At 36.5% G+C, this 25354-nt stretch overlaps 1 protein-coding gene across 4 annotated transcripts in view; it reads right to left on the minus strand.

Annotated features, from left to right (window-relative positions):
• Window positions 1-22951, minus strand: part of tfap2c (transcription factor AP-2 gamma (activating enhancer binding protein 2 gamma)) — a 42126-nt gene extending 19175 nt beyond the window's left edge. The window contains exons 1-5 of one of the 4 annotated variants that reach the window (XM_057845628.1): window positions 22820-22951; window positions 18249-18716; window positions 11580-11631; window positions 8536-8607; window positions 2444-2666 (exon numbers count right to left, since the gene is read on the minus strand). In XM_057845628.1, the coding sequence (XP_057701611.1) occupies window positions 2444-2666; window positions 8536-8607; window positions 11580-11631; window positions 18249-18716; window positions 22820-22849 (845 nt within the window). In that variant the 5' untranslated portion in view covers window positions 22850-22951. Of the gene's footprint in view, window positions 1-2443; window positions 2667-8535; window positions 8608-11579; window positions 11632-18248; window positions 18717-20029; window positions 20340-22819 lie in introns of those variants that run through there. The other 3 variants (XM_057845627.1, XM_057845630.1, XM_057845629.1) reach the window with 3 other exon arrangements.
• Between the last annotated feature and the right edge of the window lie 2403 nt (window positions 22952-25354).

The raw sequence follows: 25354 nt of genomic DNA on the forward strand, positions 1-25354 counted from the left end.
GGTATATGCCATTTTTTGGTATGTGGCAAAATGGGTTATAGTATATGGCTTTTTTGTACATAGAAAAATGGCTTTTGGTATATGGCATTAATGTGGCAAAATGGCTTTTGGTGTATTGCATTGTTTTCGTATGTGGCAAAATGGCTTTTTGGTATATGGCCTTTTTCGGGGTATATGGCAAAATGGCTTTTGGTATATAGTATTTTTTGGGTATGTAGCATATTTTGGTAAATGGCAAAATGGCTTTTGGTATATGGCATTTTTTGGTATGTGGCTAAATGGCTTTGGTATACGGCTTTTTTGTATATGGCAAAATGGCTTTTTGTATATATTTTTTGGGTATGCGGCATTTTTTTGTAAATGTCAAAATGGCTTTTGACATATGGTTTTTTTGGGGTTATATGACAAAATGGCTTTTGGTATATGGCATTTTTTGGTATGTGGCAAAATGGGTTTTGGTATATAGCTTTTTTGTACATAGCAAAATGGCTTTTGGTATATCGCATTTACGTGGCAAAATGGCTTTTGGTGTATTGCATTGTTTTCGTATGTGGCAAAGGGTTTTGGTATATGGCCTTTTTTTGGGGTATATGGCAAAATGGCTTTTGGTATATGGCATTTTTTTGGTATGTGGCTAAATGGTTTTGGTATACGGCTTTTTTGTATGTGATAAAATGGCTTTTTGAATATGATATTTTTTTGGGTATGTGGCAATTTTTTGGTAAATGTCAAAATGGCTTTGGTAGATGGCATTTTTTGGGTAAATGGCAAAATGGCTTTTGCTATATGGCGTTTTTTTTTAAATGGCAAAATGGCTTTTGCTATATGGCATTTTTTGGGGTAAATACAAATTGGCTTTTGGTAAATGGCCTTTTTTTGGTATGTGGCAAAATGGCTTTTGGAATATTGCATTTGTTTTGGTGTATGGCATTTTTTGTATATGGCACAATGGCTTTTGGCATATGGCATTTTTCTTTTGTATATGGCAAAATGGCTTTTTGTATATGGTATTTTTGGGGTATGTGGCAATTTTTTGGTAAATGTCAAAATGGCTTTGGGTATATGGCATTTTTGGGGTAAATGGCAAAATGGCTTTTGCTATATGGCATTTTTGTATATGGCAAAATGGCTTTTGGGTAAATCGCATTTTTTGGTATGTGACAAAATGGCTTTTGGAATATGGCATTTGTTTTGGTATGTAGCATTTTATTGGTAAAGGGCACAATGGCTTTTGATATATGGCATTTTTTTGTATATGTAACAATGGCTTTTGGTATATGGCATTTTTGGGTATGTGGCATTTAATTTGTATATGGCAAAATGGCTTTGGTATATGGCATTTTTGGGGTATGTGGCATTTAATTTGTATATGGCAGTGGTTCACAAACCGGTCCTCACATAACCCTGTGGGTCCTGGTTTTTGTTCCTACCGATCGAGCACAGACCGTTTAACCAATGAGGTTTCTGCTAAAACAAGCAGCACCTGACTACAATCAACTGATTACACTTGTAAAACACCAGATTGGTACACATGTGTCGTCCTTTTTGGTTGGAAAGAAATCCAGCACCCACAGCGGCCCGATGTGGAATAGTTTGGGAACGCCTGGTATATGGCAAAATGGCTTTTGGTATATGGCATTTTTTGGGTAAATGGCAAAATGGCTTTTGGTATACGGCTGTTGTTGGTATATCACATTTTTTTGGTATGTGGCATTTTGTGCGCCATGCACGTCAATGCCATTGACGGTTATGCACGTCCAAAATTCCCATTCCATGGCCTGGATAAAATGCCATATATGAAAAAAAAGGCCATTTGCCCATAAAAAAAAAAATGCCATATACCAAAAGCCATTTTGTCATTTACCAAAAAATGCCACATACCCAAAAAAATGCCATACACCAAAGGCCATTTTGTCATATACAAAAAAAATGCCATATGCCAAAAGCCATTTTTCCATATACCAAACTTTTAGATATTTAATGTTCCGACTGATGAGTATTGTTTGTATTGTTTTTGTAAATCTAGTACAGGGGACTGGTAAAACCAGGGTGGGTTGAAGAATGCTTAATAAAAATAAAAAAACACCTGTTTGGGACATTCCACAGGCGAACAGATGAATTTGAAAAAAAAGCTAACTTGTTTACAAGCAAGGAACACGTGAAGTTGACTATTTAGTGAACAAATGTGTGAGCAAAAAAATATTGTCTCTACCCTATAAAGAGGTAAATGTTAGCATGCGAAGTGGAAGCTGTATATCAACAACACGTCCAAACACTCGTCCAAAGATGGACTGACACATATTGCGAAAGAGTGAAAATCCACATTTCGAATTAGAAATAATGAACGTCCTGTTCTCTTGGCCAAAGACCAAAAGGACCAACCAGATCCTTAACAGCGCAAGATGGAGATAGCAATGTTTCACACTTTGGAAGGTTTTCTGACCTGCGTAAAACTCCTCCAAGCAGCGACGCGTTGAGGCACTCGGGTGGCGAGAGTCGCCTCTGGACTTCGGCCACCGTCACCTTGTACTTGGAGGTGGAGCTCAGCAACGAGAGACGACCCGGGACGGAACAGAACACCTCCGTGGGGTTGGACACCATCCCCAGTAGGGATTCCTTTTGGAAGGGTAGGCCCAGCGAGTTGCCTTTGGGGAGAGTAACGGGCCCTGAATGGAAAGCAGAGGGAGAAGAATTTGCATGAGATGCCATTTATTCCAGATGTAGAATAAGGACAATCACCAGAAATACTTGCTACTTATGAAGCTATTAAAAAAATCCCACATTTACAATGCAAAACTAGAACATTTTGGAATACTTTCAACATTAGGTTTGATTTAAGGTATACTTAAAAAAGTATAATAATAATTAAATGTGACATTATTTTATTCACTGCGACTAACTGGCAACCAGTTCAAGGTGTACCCTGCTTCCTGCCTGTTTATAGCTGTGATATGCTCCAGCACCCCCGTGACCCTCGTGAGGATATGCGGTTAAGAAAATGAATGAATGGTTTTATTCAATTCAGAGACAAACCTCAAAGCGATCATTTTGAAGTCTTGTAAATAACTAAACCCAACACATTCCATGACCACGGATGACATAACACTCTAATTATGTTTAACATTTTGAACAAATACTATTAAATACTAATATTATACACACGTTTGTGACTAAAAAAATCTATAAGAACACTCAATGAACATGATCAACAAATTGCAAGGAAAAATGAAAACAAGCAACCACTATTATTTCTAATTTGGGATGAATCATTTGCTAAATCCTAAAATGGATATGAAGTTTACAACAACAACTATAATCCTCAAAACTTAATAAATCAACAACAAGGCATGGCCAACAACTTGTGTCGTAAAGACTTTTGTGATAATATTGGAGGATGACTTACTGTACATCAGGGGTATCCAAACTTTTTGCAAAGGGGGCCAGATTTGGTGCGGTAAAAATGTGGGGGGCCGACCTTGGCTGAGGTTCTTTACGTACAACAACAATGTATTTAAACTAGGGCTGTCAAAATTATCGCGTTAACGGGCGGCAATTAATTTTTTAAATTAATCACGTTAAAATATTTGACGCAATTAACGCACATGCCCAGTTCAAATAGATTTAAATGACAGTACAGTGTAATGGCCACTTGTTACTTGTGTTTTTTGTCTCCCTCTGCTGGCGCTTTGGTGCGACTGATTTTATGGGTTTAAGCATCATGTGAATTGTGTAATTATTGACACCAACAGTAGCGAGCTACTAGTTTATTTTTTGATTGAAATTTTTACAAATTTTATTAAAACTAAAACATTAAGAGGGGTTTTAATATAAATTTTATATAACTTGTACTAACATTTATCTTTTAAGAACCATAAGTCTTTCTATTCATGGATCGCTTTAACAGAATGTTAATGTTAATGCCATCTTGTTGATTTATTGTTATAATAAACAGATACAGCACTTATGAACAGTATGTTGAATGTATATATCCGTCTTGTGGCTTATCTTTCCATTCCAACAATAATTTACAGAAAAATATGGCATATTTTAGAGATGGTTTGAATTGTGATTAATTACGATTAATTAATTTTTGAGCGGTGATTAACATGATTAAAAATTTCCATTGTTTGACAGCCCTAATATCTTTCCATTCCAACAATAATTTACAGAAAAATATGGCATATTTTATAGATGGTTTGAATTGCGATTGATTGCGATTAATTACGGTTAATTAATTTTTAAGCTGTGATTAACTCAATTAAAAATTTTAGTCGTTTGACAGCCCTAATTTACACAAATTTTAGCAAGCCATTGTTTCACATTTGCTTTTTTATTTTAATTTCAACAATCTTAATCATGTGTTTTGGTTCATGTGAAACACGCATATCACATGCAGTTGAATATTCACTTAACTTATTTTTTCTTAAACAAACTAGCTTCAAGTTGCTTCAATTTCTCGTAGCATTCCTTCCCTGCAATCATGTCGTACATGTCAGAGTGTCTCATTTGGTAATGTCGCTTGACATTGAACTCTTTAAAAACAGCCACTCTCTCCTGGCAAATGAGGCAGACACAGTTGTTGCGTATTTCAGTAAAGAAATACCGTATTGGCCCGAATATAAGACAGCCCTGATTATAAGACAACCCCCTCTTTTTCAAGTTAGAAAAAAGACTTTTTGAAACCAAATGAATTTTTACACAGAAAATAATTACAGTACATCTGAAACAAATGATGAAAACAATATATTTGAGAGAAAAAGCATGTTATTTTGCCTCATTCAAATCTTAATATCTGAACATTTAAATATGTACACAAAAGTGCAATCACATTCGTAAATGAATCTATTGTGATATAACAACAAAATTGCAGTAACTGCATTAGCCATCAAAGTGAAGTCTAACTGTAACTGTAGTCTTGAAAAGAATCGGAATCAGGAAAAACATTGCAGTAAAATAATGCAAACTGGTTAAACTTGAGAGTAGCTGAGATCTGTCGTGACAGAACATCGCTTCAGTGATATCTGGCGCTATCTAGCATCGTGAATGGGTATAATATCTAGACCGAGAATATAAGACGACCCCCACTTTTTCAGTCGTATTTCAATGCAAAAAACATCGTCTTATATTCGGGCCAATACGGTAGTCCAATTTCCACCTACCCTTGAAGCGCCGGCCCTCACGGTCAACTTTCCTTTTTTTGGTTTATTGTCGCCATTTTAGAAAATTGGGGGTAAAGAGTCACACGGAGTGATGTTACTCACAGTGCTGCTGCCCTCTAGTAGGCAAATGAGGAACAGCATTTAGTGTAAGCTACTTCATATGCTGCTCAATTTATTAAGTCGAGGTGCGGGCCAGACGTTATGGGTTTTATGACAGAGGCTGCGGGCCGGATGAAATTTGACCATGGGCCGCATTTGGCCCCCGGGCCGGATTCTGCTGTACATACATACCAAAGAAGGGGCCAGCCCTAGCCACAGGTGAGCTAGGTGGTAGCCTAGGGCGCCATCTAATGAAGGGGCGCTAATTTTTTTTTCTTCTTATGCTACGCTTCCCAAACGTATTCTAACAAATCAAGTAGTCTACAAATAAAGAAATATTTGCCGGACCGATACAGCCACATGTTTTTTTTGTGGCACTCACGAGTCAGTGAGAAACAGTTCACGCTTACAGTGCATAAGCTGATGCACTTCATAAACAATGACAAACAGCAGCACCCTTTAACCCTTTAACACCGGACCTGTCGGCGGCGACAGGTTACACATATCATCTATAAGCCTCTTCACGCTGTAATTACGTCACTGACGTGCCACTGGTTGGTCTCATTTGAAAGTGTGGAAGTTGAGGTCCACGCCCATTTTTACTTAAAGTCAATCGACCAACTAAGTAAAACGGGAGAAATTGTCATTTGAGTTTAGTAGTTTTATTGCCCTCATAAATAAGCATTAAAACTAAGGCTGTCAAAATTATCGCGTTAACGGGCGGTAATTAATTTTTGTAATTAATCACGTAATAATATTTGACGCATTTAATGCACATGCCCCACTCAAACAGATAAAAATGACAAGACAGTGTCATGTCCACTTGTTACTTGTGTTTTTTGGTGTTTTGTTGCCCTCTGCTGGCGCTTGGGTGCGACTGATTTTATGGGTTTCAGCACCATGAGCATTGTGTAATTATTGACATCAACAATGGCGAGCTAATAGTTTATTTTTTGTTTGAAATTTTTACTAATTTTATTAAAACGAAAAAATGAATGTAAAATTTCGATGACTTGTACTAACATTTATCTTTTAAGAACTACAAGTCTTTCTATCCATGGATCGCTTTAACAGAATGTTAATAATGTTGATGCCATCTTGTTGATTTATTGCCATAATAAACAAATACAGTACTTATGTACAGTATGTTGAATGTATATATCTGTCTTGTGTCTTATCTTTCCATTCCAACAATAATTTAAAGACAAATATGGCATATTTTATAGATGGTTTGAATTGCGATTAATTACGATAAATTAATTTTTAAGCTGTGATCAACTCGTTTAAAAATTTTAATCGTTTGACAGCCCTAAATACAGTATAATATAATATAATATAATATGTAATGTAATGTCATGTAATATAATAATAACACTATTAATCAAATAATTAATAACCAAATAACCCTCTCTGGGTTCTTCACAGAAAAAGCCAGAAAATAAATAACACAAGTAAAAAAAAAAATTTTTAATTGTTCAGGGGGCCGGAACCAAATGTTGAGGGGGGCCGTAGTTTGGGGACCCCTGTCATAGAATCATTAATTGATGTCTAATATTTAGTTTGAAAGAAAAAAAAAACGACTTTAAAAAATTATTCACTCGCATGTTTTAAACTTTTAAACAAATGACGTCACAATGAAAAAATTGGCGTCTGTAAAAAAGTCACGGATATCTACCTCATAACTATCGCTTAATTGTATTTTTTTGTTACTGTCGCATTTTCCCCAATAGGTTAGATGATAAATAATCGATCCAAACAAAGAAAAATTGAAAAACAACGTTTAAAAGGGTAACTATCTGAAAAAGAAAATCTCAACCACTCATTAGCCACGTTTACATGCTGACTTTTATTCATACCGATTCAAATCATTCCGAATGGAAATTTCACATCAGCTGTTTACATGTCACTTCATCTATTCCGATCCAGCGTTTACATGTGTCTGCCTTTATTCCGAAAGGACGTTTGACAACTGCCGTCTGACATGCGCAGATTAATCAAAACAAAGCGTCACGTTGCAAAACATGGAGATCGATCGTCAGATCAGCTGCTGTTTTAACTTTTCGAGTGGAAACAAAACTTCAGAATCACACGCCGTTCATTTAAAAAGTTGTGTGGGTGCGCTGTGCGTGTGCTTGGAAGCCATGTTGCAAGTGACGTTACTTACGTCACCAAGTGACGTCACCACGTCAGTACGGAGCATGTGCAGAAAGAACGCAACCAGACACCATTCCGCTTCCCTGTTTACATGATATAATTTTACTTCTAATCGGTTTGGGAAAAGGAATATTCCACCCCTGTGAATCGGAATGAAATTCCATTCGGTTTGGGCCTGTTCATTCCGAATGAGGTGTTTATATGGAACACATTTATTCGGTTTGAACAAATATTCCGATTGTAATTGGAATATTTGGCTCCATGTAAACGTGGCAATTGATGTCTGCGATTTCTGCATCCTGACCCTTGATATATCACCATGTTTCACCCATAAAATAAAATTTTAAAAATCCGACTGTGGCCATTCACAGCTGTTTCTTGACACTCGGTGATACATGCTACATGGAGTTTTTGGGTTGAAACAAGGTAAGTATGCGATAATATCTCGTTAAAATCGTGGCGTCTTTAATTCTGCTCTCGCGTGCTCTCGCCTCCAGTTAGGGTTTTGCGGTTTAAATTTTTTTTTTTTTTTTAATGCAATATTTTTCTTCCTCCAGAAAATAGAGATTTTAAGCTTTCCGATGATGTATCACACATGCATATCGAACAATTTTGAAATTTGGCCAAATTGGGGGTCTCAGAGCGGAACTTCAAGTCACTTTAGTGTTTTCCGCCTTATATATATATTGTATGGCTACCCTTTAAGTTGAAAAAAATACAATATTTAGGATCTAAAAATATAGAACATTTAAAAAATGGAGTTTAAATGAATAAATAAACAAAATGTTTCAATTAATTAATTAATTCAAAAGTTGTTTTGTAGGGTGGGGTTCCTAGCTACACGTTCACCCTACAGCACCTAGACACCTAGTACCCAAGAAAAATTTTTGGAACCTCACCTGAATTGACATAAACACAAGTTTTAAACTATAAAAACGCTATTCAATAAGCCACCGTCCACAAACATGCACTGTACGTACAGACAGCCAAAGACCTAAACCCGAATTTTTCCTCCTTCAATCTCCTTGAAGATCTCCAGGAAAAGTCCAATCACAATCACTGTACACACAAGCACAGCACAGCACACTAACATAGACAAAAAAAGCCAGGCGCCGATCCTCACCCGCGACGATGCCCCCCTGATAACAAGTCCTTTGTACCCGATCAAAGCTCCTGGCCCCTCGCAGTCCTAATACTGAGACAGAAATCACACAAGATGTCACACATGTGGCTGCCGCCTGCTTGCCTGACTGCCTGCTTAGGGGAAGCCTAGTTTGCCCACAGCGTGCCCTCCAGCGTGGGAACGGGACGTGATGAGTCATCACATCTTTCATTCCAGCTACATAAGCACAAGCTTCGTTTTTTTTCTTAAGATCTTTTGTCCTATATTGTTTCATGCCAACTGAGGACTACGTAGGTTTAAACGGTGCGTGGTTTAAGGCAAAAATATGGTGGAAACAAATAGAAAACTGAGAGCTAGTTAGCGTAAAGTGACAAATTGGTAACAATTTATTTGACAGTGGCGTCATAGGACCGTCATAATTATGACACTGTCATGAGCATTAATGAATGCTTATGACAGATGTCATTAAGTGTCAACTGGAAAATTATGCCACTTTTGAATGAACGTAAAAGATGCAGCCTTGACATACAGTGTATCACAAAAGTGAGTACACCCCTCGCATTTTTGCAGATATTTAAGTATATCTTTTCATGGGACAACACTGACAAAATGACACTTTGACACAATGAAAAGTAGTCCTTGTGCAGCTTACGTGATAGAGTTCATTTACTTTCCCTTTCAAAATAACTCAAAATATAGCCCTTAATATCTAAACCCCTGGCAACAAAAGTGAGTACACCCCTTAGAAACTACATCCCTAAATGTCCAAATTGAGTACTGCTTGTCATTTTCCCTCCAAAATGTCATGTGACTTGTTACAGGAGTGCTTTCAGCATTACTGCAGAGATTGAAGAGGTGGGGGGGTCCGCCTGTTAGTGCTCAGACCATACGCCGTACTCTACATCAAATTGGTGTACATGGCTGTCACCCCAGGAGTAAGACTCTTCTGAAGACAGTACACAAAAAAGCCCGCAAACAGTTTGCTGAAGACATGTCAACAAAGCACATGGGTTACTTGAACCATGTCCTATGGTCTGATGAGACGAAGATTAATTTGTTTGGTTCCGATGGTCTCAAGCATGTGTGGCGGCGACCAGGTGAGGAGTACAAAGATAAGTGTGTCATGTGTACAGTCAAGCATGGTGGTGGGAATGACCCCCCCCCACCACCACCACCTCTTCAATCTCTGCAGCAATGCTAACAGCACTCCTGTAACAACATGAAACTCATCACTCTAAAATATAACGTAACGTATTATAAGGTAATTTTTAGCACATTGAAACGTGAAACTTATCCCAGTCTTAAAGTCAACCAGTCAACATTTCAACTATTCTACTCAACAGGACAAGTTGAATGACAATTAGGGTTGATCCGATCATGTTTTTTTTCTCCCGATCCGATCCCGATCATTTTAGTTTGAGTATCTGCCGATCCCGATATTTCCCGATTCGATTGCTTTTTTTGCTCCCGATTCAATTCCAATCATTGCCGATAATTTTTCCCGATTATATACATTTTGGCAATGCATTAAGAAAAAAAATGAATAAAACTCGGACGAATATATACATTCAACATACAGTACATAAGTACTGTATTTGTTTATTATGACAATAAATCCTCAAGATGGCATTTACATTATTAACATTCTTTCTGTGAGAGGGATCCACGGATAGTAAGACTTGTGACTTTGTATAGTGTGACTAAATATTGCCATCTAGTGTATTTGTTGAGCTTTCAGTAAATGATACTGCAGCCATTCAACCCAAATGCATGTTATGTCTGTAACGTTAAATTCAATTAGAAAACGATTTAATAAAAAAAAAAAATAATAAAATATATATATATATATATATATATACATATATATATATATATATTAAAAAAAGGCATGGCCGATATTTTTTTGCCGATTCCGATACTTTGAAAATGATCGATCGGGATGCCGATCGATTGGGACCAGGGCCGGCGCTAGCTATTTTGGTGCCCTAGGCATAAATGCTTTGTGGTGCGCCCCCCCCCCCCAGCCCCCCATTCACCCCACCCCCCAACGATAGAAATGAACAATATCTGAACATTTGTTAGTATTGCTTTATTTTACGAAATAACTTAGTTGTCAACAGTCGCCCCCGACTCCTGTTGTCTTTTCAATGACATTTCCTTTCAAGAATAAACTTCTGCCAAATTTGCGACTGAAGCATAATGGAGCAAACCACTAGGGAGTTGGGGGGGCAACAAAGATAGACTGACGAAAGGGCCGCACAGGAGATTCTTTTTTTGTGTAAATAATGAGCCTATGTTACTTATATTTGTATTACTTGCATTTATCAGGCTTTACAATGTTTTATTTTAAATACTATATATTGTTGTTATTATTACAATTACTATTTTTTAGGATTTTTTACAAACTTGATTTTTTTTTGGTGCCCCTTCAGGCAGTTGGTGCCCTACGCGCAGTGCGTGTTATGCGTATGCGGAGCGCCGTGTCTGATTGGGACATCTCTAATGACAATAAAGTCGATTAATCGATAGCATTGTTATATTTTACTTTTTTATATTTTGCGCTATGGACCAATTTATTTCGATGAACAATCACTACACTGTTCCATTTGTCTTGTATTTGCTCAAATATTTCACACACACATGTAACCGTACGCCACTCTGCAACAAGTTTGACAATATATAGTAAAGTGGCACAAGTGTGTGCACAAGACGTGCAGCAAACCTTATGCAAACACATCAATCTCTCTTCTCATAGTATGTGATTAAACGTGCTTTTAGTCAACATGCTGTTGCGCTGACTCAAACTCATTTTAATGGACTCCCGATGACAAAACATTTGGGAATTGAGCTCCTTAATCAAAACAGTTCATGTCCCAACAAATTACTAAACTGTCCTTCACATGCAAGCCTAATGCCACACCCCATGAGGGATCGGCTTGTATAATTTTCGGGGACAAGCCAAGTTTTTGTATATATGTAACGATACACATTCTGGCATATGCCATATTCCCCCTGACAGAAGACGATTTAGACTGGAAACTCACCTTTTTTTATGACTGTCTGGTCTGCCATGATAATACTGTGGTCATCCACGTGCTAGGTGGGAAAAAGAACAGAAATATTAGATCAAGAGAGCATGATTTTTAAATCATTATCATTCTTTTTGGTGAACTAATGCAATGACAGAGTTGTCAGTTATGATGTAGATTTCAAAACATGATCAGAATCATTGAAAAACCTTTAAAAAAAGGCCCACAATTAAATGTGGCGGAAAACACAGACAAGACTGAAAAAGCAGTTTCTGTTCTTGCACTCCCAATCAAAAGAAACTGCTGTATTTTAAGCCAAAACAACTGTTGTGTTTGATAGAACAATATGTCTATCAGGGCTGCAGCTATCGAATATTTTAGTAATCGAGTAATCGACTGAAAATTCTATCGATTAATCGACTAATCGGATAAAACAAATATATTTTTAGGCGAAGAGCAATTATAAATATACATGAGAAAACCAGACATTTCATCTAATCTTGAACCATTTTCAGTCAATCAATGTCTTTATTTTCGATGTATATTGTTGAAAACAGCCAACAATTGCATCTCAGATGTAATTAGAATTTAAAAAAAGACTAATTCACTGCTTTCACTCAAAAAACCTTTAGATTTTATTAATATATAATAACCTAAAAATGCCGTTACGCTTGATAACACACATCACTTAAAAGTTAGGATTTTTTCCCCCATGTGTTTCAATTGAATTTCTATTTGGGTCAAGCTATTTTAAAGTTCTAGTTAAGTTTTAAGTTAGTCTAAACTGTAAGTCCTGATAGGATTTTGAGTTTTTGCAGTGTTCAAAATAAATGTATGATACAGGCTGTATTGGAGCACATTAGGGACCAGTGCTACTTGGTGTTTTATCCAGCAATGACTACTGAGCTAAAATTGATAGTTAGCATTATTGAGTTTTTATTTTACACCCTCATCACTCCACGTCGCTATGTTATGTTAAAGCCTGCATGTAAGACACGTTAGCCACGCATCGACAGTGGTCATAATTAAAAGAAACCTAGCCCTCCGCAGGGCTAACGTTATGTGAGCTAGTGACAGTAAAGTTAATCTTATTTATTAGCGCTTAGCGCTCTTTATTAGTGCTTAGCGCTCTACTGCTTTAAGATGGCGGCTGTTTACTAACGCTGCCCAGACGCGGCCGAATCTGTCAGTTCGCATCTAGTTCAACATACATGTGATCTCTATGAGACTCATCAGACGCTACCTGCTACCAACGTAACATCGTGCGGGCTAGTATTTAGCAACGTCTGCGTCGTTTGTAGTGGCTGTCACTGTCAGCTGCGTAAGTTTTTTTTTTTTTTTTTTTTTTTGCTTCTTCCTCTACGCACGTGACATCAGCGCGTTGTCCTGCATTAAAAGTAGTCCGAGCAAAATGTGATGCTTAGAGCTGTCAAAATAAACGATTATTCGAGGGGAATAAAATTACTCGGATCAGTTTTTAAACTCGAGTTACTCGAGTTGCTCGAGTATTCGTTTCAGCTCTGTCTATATGCTGCCATAGCATATTCATGGCGCATTAAGCCCCCGAACTATTTTTAATTTGTCCGTTTTACCCTGAAAACCCCCGTTTACGGACGTGACGCAACTATTTTTGTTTCAACCCAGCCGTAAAACGAAGCTAATTAATTATTTCAATCGTTCAAAATGTCTGTTGTTTTTAGCTTAGAATCATTAACTGATGTCTCATATTTCGTTTAAAAAAAAAAAAAAAAAAAACGACTTTAAAAAAATTATTTAGTCACATATTTTAACTTTTAAACAAATTATGTAACAATGAAAAAAATGACGTCCGTAAAAAAGTCACGGATATCTACCTCATAACTATCGCTTAATTGCATTTTTTTTGGTTACCGTCGCATTTTCTCCGATATGTTAGATGATAAATAATCGATCCAAATTTTGAAAAAAAAATGTTTAAAAGGGTAAATATTAGCCGATCGATCGGGTCCGATCATGTCATTTTCAAAGTATCGGAATCGGCAAAAAAATATCGGACATGCCTTTTTTTATATATTTTAAATAAATCGTTTTCTAATTGTCTTTAACGTTACAGACATAACATGTTACACTCATCCAGAGTCTTTAGTTTAGGCTTAAGGTAGGGTTATCAAATTTATTCCGTTAACGGCGGTAATTTTTTTTTTTTTTTTTTTTTTTTTTTATCACATTAAAATATTTAATGCAATTAATGCATGCGCTGCACGGCCCACTCACGCATTGTCCCCTTCAACCTGTAATGGCGCCATTTTACCTATATATAGTGCTAAAAGGCAGCGTATAATGAGTAGAGTGAATTTTGGCAGCCTTTGGAGCCTTTTTTAAATTAGCTTAAGCCTTACAATCCCTCTCCCTATGATTAGAAATATCATGGGAAGCAATGTGAGGAAGCAAGGTAGCAATTGATCTTTTTCTTATGTTATTTCCCAACATAAGGTAGATAGAAGATATATCAATTGGTACCACTACGCAGAGTCATGGGTGCACTTCCCATCATGCATTTGGGCAGAACAGAAGGCTACAGTATCATTTACTGAAAGCTCAACAAATACACTAGATGGCAATATTTAGTCACAATATACAAAGTCACATTTATTCTTTAAGAATTACAAGTCTTTCTATCAGTGGATCCCTCTCACAGAAAGAATGTTAATGATGTAAATGCCACCTTGAGGATTTTTTGTCATTATAAACAAAAACAGTACTTATGTACTGTATGTAGATTGTATACTGGACTGTCTCAGGAAATTAGAATACACAATATTCTAATTTTTTGAGACAGTCCTGTGTATATATACAGGACTGTCTCAGGAAATTAGAATACACAATATTCTAATTTCCTGAGACAGTCAGGAAATTAGAATATTGTGTATTCTAATTTCCTGAGACAGTCCTGTATATATACACAGGACTGTCTCAAAAAATTAGAATATTGTGTATTCTAATTTTCTGAGACAGTCCAGTATATTCGTCCGAGTTTTATTCATTTTTTTTCTTAATGCATTGCCAAAATGTATATGATCGGGAAAAATTATCGGGAATGATTGGAATTGAATCGGGAGCAAAAAAAAAAGGGCAATCGGATCGGGAAATATCGGGATCGGCAGATACTCAAACTAAACGATCGGGATCGGATCGGGAGCAAAAAAACATGATCGGAACAACCCTAGTAAATACAGTATATGAAAAAGAAAATCTCGACCACTCCTTGATGTCTGTGATTTCTGCATCGCGACTCTTGTTATATTACCATGTTTCACCCATAAAATCCCCCAAAAATCCAGCTGTGGCCATTCACAGCTGTGTTTTGACACTCAGTGATACATGCTACATGGATTTTTTGGATCGAAAATAGGTAAGTATGCGATAATATCTCGTTAAAGTCGTGGCGTCTGTAATTCTGCTCTCGCGTGCTCTCACCTCCAAATAGGGTTCTGCTGTTTAAAAAATATTTTTATTTAAAAAATGCCCTCAAGTTCAAAATTTTTCTTCCCCAAGAAAATTGAGATTTTAAGCTTTCCAATGATGTATCACACGTGCATATCGGACAATTTTGAAAGTTGGCTAAATTGGGGGTTTTAAAGCGGTATTTCAAGTCACCTGAGTGTTTTCCGCCATATTTATGGCAGAAAGCACGGACAAGGCTGAAGAAGCAGTTTCTGCTCTTGCACCCCTCTTTAAAATAAACTGCTGTATTTTTAAGTCAAAAGAACTGTTGTGTTTGATAGAACAATATGTCTTTATGCTGCCAAAGCAGTTTCATGGCCCATTAAGCCCCCGAACTATTTTTAATTTGTCCGTTTTACCCTGGAGACCCCTATTTACAGACACCGCGCAACCACTTTTGTTTCAACTCAGCCATAAAAAGAAGGTAAGTAATGATATTTATTATTCAACATGTCTATCATTTTTAGCTTAGAATCATAAATTAATGTCTAATATTTAGGACTAATATTTACGATTTAATAAAATTATTCACTCGCATATTTTAAACTTTTAAACAAATTACGTCACAATTATAAAAATACTGTGTGTAAATAGGTCACGGATATCTACCTCAAAACTATCGCCTAAATGTATTTCTTTTTGTTACTGTTGCATTTTCCCTGATATTTTAGATGATAAATATTCCATCCAAACAAAGAATTTTTTTTAAAAAATGTTTAAAAGGGTAAATATTTTACAAGGAAAATCTCAACCACTCCTTGATGTCTGCGATTTCTGCATCGCGACCCTTGTTATATTACCGTGTTTCACCCGTAAAATCCCCAAAAAGTCCGGCCTTGGCTTTCTTTTCACAGCTGTGTCTTGACACTCAGTGAGACATGCTACACTGAGTTTGTGGATCAAAACAAGGTAAGTATGTGATAATATCTCGTTAAAGTCATGGTGTCTTCAATTATGCTCTCTCATGCTCTCACCTCAAGTTACGGTTTAGAGCAGGGGTCCCCAAACTTTTTCCTGTGAGGGCCACATAACTTTTCCCTTCTCTGATGAGGGGCCGGTGTCAGTTTGTAACAGAAAAAGTGTGACGATTGCAGGACTGCTTAAATGTAAAAATTTATTGTTTCTCAGAAAGCCACAATCAAATAACCCTTTCTGGATTCTTCCTGGAACAAAAGTAAATAAAATAAAAATAATAATATAATATAATAATAATAATAATAGCACCATTAATTAAATAGATAGTAACCAAATATCCCTCTCCGAGTTCTTCACAGAAAAAGGCCAGGAAATAAATAACACTAGTGAGGAAAAAAAAAATCAAAATGCCCTCTGGTATTGTTCAGGGGGCCGGACCAAATGTGGAGGCAGTCGTATCCGGCCGGCGGGCCATAGTTTGGGGACCCCTGGTTTAGAGGTTTAATTTTTTTTTTTTTTTTTTTTATAAATGCTCTCCTGTTCAAAAACTGTCTTCCCCCAGAAAATTGAGATTTTAAGCTCTCCAATGATGTATCACACATGCATATAGGACAATTTTGAAATTTGGCCAAATCGGGGGTCTCAGAGCATTTCCCGCCATATATGTACGTATAGATAATATATAAACATGTACATATAGTATACTTATATATATTATATATACACGTGTATATATAGTGTACATACAGTGGGGAGAACAAGTATTTAATACACTGACAATGGGAAAACCCATTGGCAGTGTATCAAATACTTGTTCTCCCCACTGTATACACGATATATACACATGTGTATATAGTATGCATAAATAGTATATATACACACATATATACATATATATATACAGGGTGATTCAAAAAGAATGCGCCTAAATCATCACGTGATATGTCAAAAATGAAAAACATGACAAAACTCTGGCGTAGGCAAAGTATTATTCCATGTATTTCAAGTGCCAGTGATGGCCACCTTTGAGCACTTGATTTGAAAACTTGAAGTTACGTAATTTTCGGACTATTAACCGCTACTTTTTTCCTCTTTTTGAATCCTGTGGCTTATAGTGCTTATTTGTTGGGCATGTTAAACATGCAGGCTAAAGTTCTGTAACTTTTTTTTGAGTTATTATTTTTCACCTATCACATGATGATTTTTGCACATTAATTTAGAATCACCCTGTATATATGTGTACATACATACATATATATATATATATATATTAATTAGAGATCAGGGATGTCAAACCTATGGCACAAGTTTTATGATAATAAAATTTACAAACTCGTTACGGTGGTGTAGTTTGTTTAAGTGTCCGTAGGCAAGACACCGAAGACTAACTTGCCTCCGGGTTGGTATTGTAAATGAGAAACTGCCAATCTTGTTAACTAAAGAATTGAATAATATATACACTTCATACAAATTATGTTGGTGGTCAAGTCAGGGAGAAAAATTTAAAATAATGTTCATGTTTAAACAAATGTAAAAAAAAAATAAAAAAATAGATAAGTGTAAATAATTGCTTATCACATATTGATTTAATTTTTAAAGTCCAGTTGTCAAATTTTCCAATCCAAATAGATGTGAATTAAACCTTTCTCATTTTACTCGTTGGCTGCCATTGACAGCTTTAGACGTCCACTCCATTGTCTAACGGCGTCAATGGCAGTAAAAGACGAGCACTCACATACAAGTCCTCCAAGTTGAAATGAAGTGGACGTCAATCATTGTCAATGGAGGGCAATGAGTTATATATTATGAAATTAAAAAGACAAGAAGGAGAAAAAAAATCAACTTTAAAGTGCTATTGTGAGCTATATTTCTATATATTTCTGTTATATTCCATTTAATTTATTTTTTTTATTAACAATTAATTTAAGTCTAATTATATTTTCATATAACTATACGCATTGAAAAAAGAATAAAGATTAATAATATTGTTAAAATGTCGTACAGTATAATTGTAATTGAGACCTGGCGTCAACATATATGTGGAAATCACATTTTGGGTATTATATAGGCCACAATATTGACATGTACAGGTCATTATGGGGTTAAGTTAAAATATTTTTTTATGATTATTAACAAAACAGTCACTTGTCCTGTAAAAGGTTAAAGCTTTCAACTATATATCAAGATTTTCATGTTTTATAATATAATAAACTTTACATGATTTGACTGATTCTGCTCCATTGTCAATCCTAAACTATATCAGAAGTAGATCGGGGGGCCCCCCACCTGCACGTCGTCCATCCCGTGGCCCATGTCGTGCATGCCCATGCTCTCGCCGATCACCGCCGCCTCGATGCCGTGAGCGTGTGGAGGCAGCAGCTCCGGCCGGCGGAAGCCTTCCCTCCTCACCCCGGATGAGCCTCCGCCCGCCTCCAGGCCGAGGATCTGGCCGGCCAGGCCGCTGCGGCCGTGCGCCGAGAGTCCCTCCTGGCCTTGGCGCCCCGGCCACGGCTGCTGCTGGTTTGACGACGGCGACTGATGCAGCGAGTTGATGTTGAACGGGTCGCCCAGGTGGGAGTACGGATCGCCCGACTGCGGGTAGGAGATGGGCTGGTAAGGGGGCGGGAAGTACGGCGGCTGGAAGTCCGAGCTGGCCGAGTGAGAGAGGGCCGGGGACGGGCTGTAGAGGTGCTGGCTGACCGCCGGCAGGTGGGGCAGACGCGGGTTGCCATTGCTGCTGCCGTCGTGTCTCTCCTGGAGGACGCAGGGCGAGTTGTTCAAAAGGGGGTGGAAATTCACTTCGCCATTGACATATTTTAGATAATATTGTTTTTTAATTAACTCGTTAACAACTAATATAGCAAAGTTTTCAGAATTTGTAAGAACTTTTCAAGCAGTTAAACCAAGGCAGTGACCATGAAATATAGTTGAGAGGAGCAAAATTACTCTATATGGGAAAAAAAAAAAAAAAAAAATCAGAAACCCTAAATATACCCAGATAGCAGACCGACATTGAATAAACGTTGATTTTCCATCAAAATCATCAGTATGGTTGAATATCGAATTTTTTGACGTTGAAACAATGTTGTTCTACAGTATGTCAGGCGATGGTTGGGTTAACATTGTTTTATAGTTTATGAACTAATCTTGACAAATAGTTGATTTTAAAAATGTGGATGACATGGAAATTTTCGACGTCAAGTGACGTTAAAACAACGTTGTACAATGGTATGTCAGGCGATGGTAGGGTTTACATTGTTTTATGGTTGATGAACTATTCTTGACAAATAGTTGATAAACGATTGACCGGGAAATATGATTGAAAAGTCATTGAATTATGGATGAGCGGGCTTTTTGGTCGAAAACATAACATTGATTCAGCGTTATTCCAATATCATTAATAATCGAAATGACGTTTAAGTTTTGTAAGGATTTCAACGTTGAAACAACATTAATTAAGGGTGCAAAAGAGACGTTGATTCAGCGGAATGTTGATCCAACATCTTTTCAACGTCGGTCTGATATTTGGGTACAGTTTCAAAGGTTGAGGCTTTCACTGAGTTTGCAATGCACATGTTCTGTATCTTTTTGTACATGTACATTTAAATATGCCACTCGATGGTGAATAAAGAACATGAATGTTTTTTCTTTCTTCGCAACATTGTTTTGCACATTTGCACTTAATGGTAAAAGTGGTATAATAGTAAATACAGGTAGTCCTTTTTTGGTCTTATATTACATTAATTATACTTGTGCACTTAAAAAAATCTACATAATGTTGCATTTTCAATGGATGGGAATATTCAAGAAAATGTAAAATGCCAAATATCCACCTGACGCGTGTCTGGTGCAATATTACACCTTTATGTGTTATTATTATGAAAAAAAAAAAAAAAAAAAAAAGTCCAGTCACTCCCCCGAGTTAAAATTATGACCCCAAAAACCCAAAAAGTGGAGCATGCCGTTAAAGATGGAAAACTCGCGACATCCTAAAAGATTCTCCTCTCATATTTCCAGCTGATTTCAAATAATAACAAAATATATCAACCTATCGTCCTTGCACTCACCTCGCAATCATCCTCATACTTGACGTTGTCTGCTAATTTCCACAACATGGTGACCCCCGGGGAAAAAAGTGTTTGTCACCCCCCCAGAAAAAAAAGAAAAAAAGTATAGTCACAATAATAAAGTATTTTTAATCCAGTTTGGTATGGAAGATCCCGACGAGGCACGATCCGCCCGCCAACCGGAGACTGTTCCACGGAAAAGCAGTGAAAAAACGTGAAGATTTCACTTATCGGCGGCTGGTCGAGTGTGTTGAGCAAAGTGAGCGAGGCTGTGAATTTAACTGAAGAAACTTGACTCCCTCTCATGGAGGAAAACATCGCACACGCGCACGGGCTTGGCTTTTTAGCTCTTCAAAGTCTTCAGAGTCTTTCGAAGGGGGCGTTGCTTTGCCGAGTGACGTCATTGGGAAGGAAAAGGCGAGGGAGCGATTGCTGATTGGCTGAAAAAAATGGCCAATCGGAACACGATGCGCTTGTGCGATGTCAAAAACTAAATGTTGAAAAAAAAGTAATAAATAAATAGAAGTTAACAGAAAACAATTTAAAAAAAAAAATTTAACCTGTGTACGAATATTATTTTTATTTCTTTTTAAAAATGCAAGAAGATGATTTTGACCAACTTTTGACGCTTTTTTTTTTTTTTTTTTTAAATAAAAAAATGAATAAATAAAACTTGGAATCTGTATAAAATTTAAAATAAATGAATAAAATAAGTCATTCACTGCCATTAACGGCAATATACGCCCCATCTCTTGAGACTGGGAGGGCTGGTAGTGGTCGAATGGTTGACAAAAAAAAAATAAAAGAATGGAAAAGAACAAATTTATAAACTGAAAAAAAATAAAATAAAACGTAAACAAGAATACAAATATTTAACCGGAAAAAGAATTTTTTTCTAACCATCTTTAGACACTTAAAAAAAAAAAAAAAAAGAATAGATTTTTTTTTAAAATGTATCTATATAATATTTAAAAAACTACAGGATGGTTTGAACCAAAATTTAAATTTACTTAATAAAAAAAATATTTTATTAGTATTTTTTAAATTTAATTAATTAATTTACTTATTTATTTATTTTTACCAACTTTAGACACTTTTTAAATAGATAAAAATGAATAAATAAAAACTTGGAATCTATATAAAATTTAAAAACTGCTCGAAAACTTGAAATTCATTTAATTTAAAAAATGTATTAATAAATTAACTCATTCACTGCCATTACCGGCAATAGACGTCCCATCTATTTGGACTAGGAGGGATGGCAGTGATCGAATGGTTGAAAAAAGAAAAATAAATAAAAGAATGAAAATGTATACAAAGATACAATTTTACAAATTTATAAATTGAAAACAAACAAAAAACATAGAAAAATAACATAAACAAGAATATATATATATATATATGCTGAAAAATATAAAATTTCAAACAAATATATATATAATAGGATGATTTAAACCAAATTGAAAATGTACTTAATAAAAAAGTAGTATTTCAATAATAATAATAATAATGATAATAATAATATTGAAAATACTAAAAAGAATAATAATGAAAATAACTCATTCACAGTGATCAATCCATCGCTGTCAGCCCATCCAATCCAAAAGGATGGGACATCTATCGCCTTCAATGCCAGCCAATTAGTTACAAAAATAAATAAATGAATAAATAAAATAAAATATTATCTAAGATTACAGCTTCTGACATTTAAAAAAAAAAAAAAAAAAAAAAAATTTAATGACGTGTGAACGAAATGTTTATATTTCATCATAAAATTACATTCGTAGCAAAACTTTCGTGCAAGTCCATTTTACACTCATAGCATTCCATTTGGATCATCCCACAGATTGGACGTCTATCGCCGTCAATAGCAGCCAATGAGTTCAATTCCATCATAAAAATCCTGCAGCTCCTCTCAATTGAATAACAAGCATTCGTAGTGTTTTAAATACTTTCTCAGTAGTGACTAAGAGCCTGTTTAAAACTGCAATTTGCCCGAGGGCGGCAGCGCATGCAACCCCCCCCCCCCCCCCCCACACACACACACACACAATCCTAGCACTCCCTATCGAGCTCATTTGCATTTTAGAACTTTGAAGCTTCACCCTGCAAAGAAATCCCCACTAAAAACCATTATTACAGTTTTTTTTCCGACAAATATCGACGCAAAATCTGCCAAAATGTGTATTCCTAATCTGTAAAAATCCCATCGTCTGGATTATAACTGCAGACGATTCGTCTATGGGAACGGCAAAGATGCTCGAGATTAACTCAAGTGCGGGTTGATTAAATTTTGACGTCAGGGGAGAGACTTGAGACTTAAAGGCAAGCATTTAATAACGCTTGGCCTCACCTTTTGTGTGTGTGTGTGTGTGTGTGTGTGTGATGGAAAACACTCATAAAACATGTCAAATAGGGATGAATCAATTTTTTAAAATCGAGCATAAATACTGGATGTATTACGTTTAATTGAATAATATATGGTTATAATTTCTAATTATGCACGTGCAAACATTTAAAATGAATTATGGAAATATGAGCGATCATGCTTCAGTTACATTGACAGCACTATAGACGTCCAACCCATTTTGACTGGACGGTTTGGCAGCTTGCAAACAAAATGGATTGGGCACCTATATAGCGCTGTCAAGTACCCGACAAGTTAACAACGATGCTTGTTGTCATATGTGATCATGTTAAAAAATATTTTTCTCTAAATGTATTTTATTCGCTCCAAAACGACTCTTAGCTTTAAAATATTAATTATGAGTGTATGAATCACAAACTCACCCTCCAGTCTATCCTCTCCAACACAGACATCTGCAAGGCTCCGGTCCCGGCCAGTGAGTGAAACACACGCGGGCTTCACATGGAGCTCGTCACCTGGCCACGCGCACTGCGCATGCGTAGCGCACAGCACACCTGAGCATAGCAAAAACCATAACATGAAAATTAAGAAAATTCTACACATTAAAATTCTTACGTTTGTAGTTTATTCCGTTTAATAATGAATCGAATTTAAGCTTGTGAGCGCAAAACGACATGTTGCGATCTAAGTTTATAATATTGAGTTTTAAAGATGACGCCCCCACCTGAAAAGGCCGCATTGCCTCAGGGGGGGACACAAAGAATCAGCTTTCAAAAGCCACACAGGTTTTTTAGAGCACTAAAACGTCTCCTGTTATCTGATCTAGCAAATACTTTGGTTTGAATTGATGAAGACATCAAAGTGTTGTCATGACGAGGGACGATTGAGTGTCTTCGAGAGAAAAGAAAATGGACGAAATGTCGAATTTTTTATGCCGAATTGACTAATTGGTCTGAAATGACATGAAGGACAAAGGTTTAAAATGTGGGGCGGTAATATTTTTTTGGGGAAAATGTTTTCTAACCTAAATGAGTTTGTAGTTTCTTGTATTCATCCAATGTGTTTTTTAAAAACCATATATGCTTGGATGCGAATATAACACAATAACGAATTATAATAATTATTGAAAAGCACACATAGTATTTTTATAGCACTGCGGCTCAAATTTCGAGTACATAAATCTCCAGAAATAGTAAATTGGTTCTGCAATTGTTTTCATATTCATGTTTCGATCTTAGAACGCTTGCTTAAAGAAAACACTTAATTCCTCTCAACCCCAAATGATTTCATATTTTGCCAATTGGAATTTTTATGTTGGTTGTGACGACGAGTATAGCTATTGCGCATCTTTTAGAAAAAATAGCCCAAAAAAAGTTTGAATAATCATGCCAAGAAAAGTGTTAACATTTATTTTATTTTCATAGAAGAGTGTCGTTTTAAAGTGCACGTGACACGAAAAAGCATGTTTATTTCATAATACACGCGGTATTTTATGCTCCTGAATGATATGAACCGCTTGGATGAGTGTGAAAACGATCGCTATATTTAGTTTTTTTTAATCCCGCGCTATGAAAATGAGTGACTTCCACTTTCCAGCCATACTGTTGTGTATGAGGAATACGGATTCAGCTGATTTTGCGGATTAATACGTTTATTTTTCGCATCACGCCAGCCAAACGGCTGCAGAAAAATCTTGAGAGGCGTGTGCGCCTTTTTGGAGTTTCAAAAGGTTCCCATTCACCGTGGATATTGGCCAAAACAAACCCTACTACTGTGGGACCATTGGACTTACGAGGAAGTGAGTAAATATCTTGTTTTGTTATTATGTCAAATATTAATACAGCGATTACAAAGTAAACACTACAAACTTTCTTTAAATTAAGGACTACTTACGTTTGATCATTGATAGGCATGTAAAAAGCTCTCCTCATGCACATTAGCTGCACGTTAGCTGCACAACAACTGGGGCGGCCTCCTCCGGGGAACGAACTGTAAATTGCTCTCCGCCAGGCGGTTTGCCGATCCACGAAGACAATCGACAACCCAGTCGTCATGTCAAATAATCCGGGCTAGTTATGTGTGATTTTCCGCTTCGAAGACTTTGAAACATCACTTGGTTCGGGTTAGCATGTCGGCTAGCTGTCACGCTTCTTGGTTTGTTTACATTCTCCGAAGCCGGGGAAGGGAAATTACATATGTCCAATTTAGGTGTCATAAAATATCGTTCGGGAGGTGCGACAGAAAAGGTGAAGTCGACAGTTTTGACCATTATGGAGTAATTTTGCCATGTCGTCCTGAATAAGTGCATTTTTATTATTTCATATTCCATTTAGCACAAGACTGTTATTTGTCATGACCGTGCCATTTTATTAGCAATTGGGGAAAATACTTGGATAAAAAGAATATCCTGTAAATATATTGAGGTAAAGAGACAGAAACAATGACATTTTGCAGCTCTCTTCGTCGCGTTTTCCTCATTGTGAATAGTTCCCCCTCGACGGGCTGACTGGCCCTTCTCAAGCCATTTATTTAGCTATTGGGGAAAAATACTTGGATAAAAAGAATATCCTGTAAAAATATTGGAGTAAAGAGACTGAAACAATGGCATTTTGCGGCTCTCTTCGTCGCGTTTTCCTCGTTCTGAATAATTCCCCCTCGATGGGCTGAATAGTAAAACTGATGAGCCCATTCTCCCGCTGGCGTCATCCACCTGTTGGGGACGCTCGAGCCCTGTGATGGTAGGCGTGGCTAACCGGCAGATTAAAAAACTAATTTCTCGTCATCTGCGCTTTGCTAAATTGTTGTATATAGTCGAATCGTCTCAAAATATGATTCTAATTCACATAATAATGCTATATAAGACTTTTTTTTCTCCTGTCGTATGCTCTTTAAAGCTGAATGTAAAACATAAAATCAATAAAAATTTGAACACTTTTCTGTGGCAGTTCATCAAAAAT

The sequence above is a fragment of the Corythoichthys intestinalis genome, chromosome 9 (assembly GCF_030265065.1).
Source record: "Corythoichthys intestinalis isolate RoL2023-P3 chromosome 9, ASM3026506v1, whole genome shotgun sequence".
Lineage (NCBI taxonomy): Eukaryota > Metazoa > Chordata > Actinopteri > Syngnathiformes > Syngnathidae > Corythoichthys > Corythoichthys intestinalis.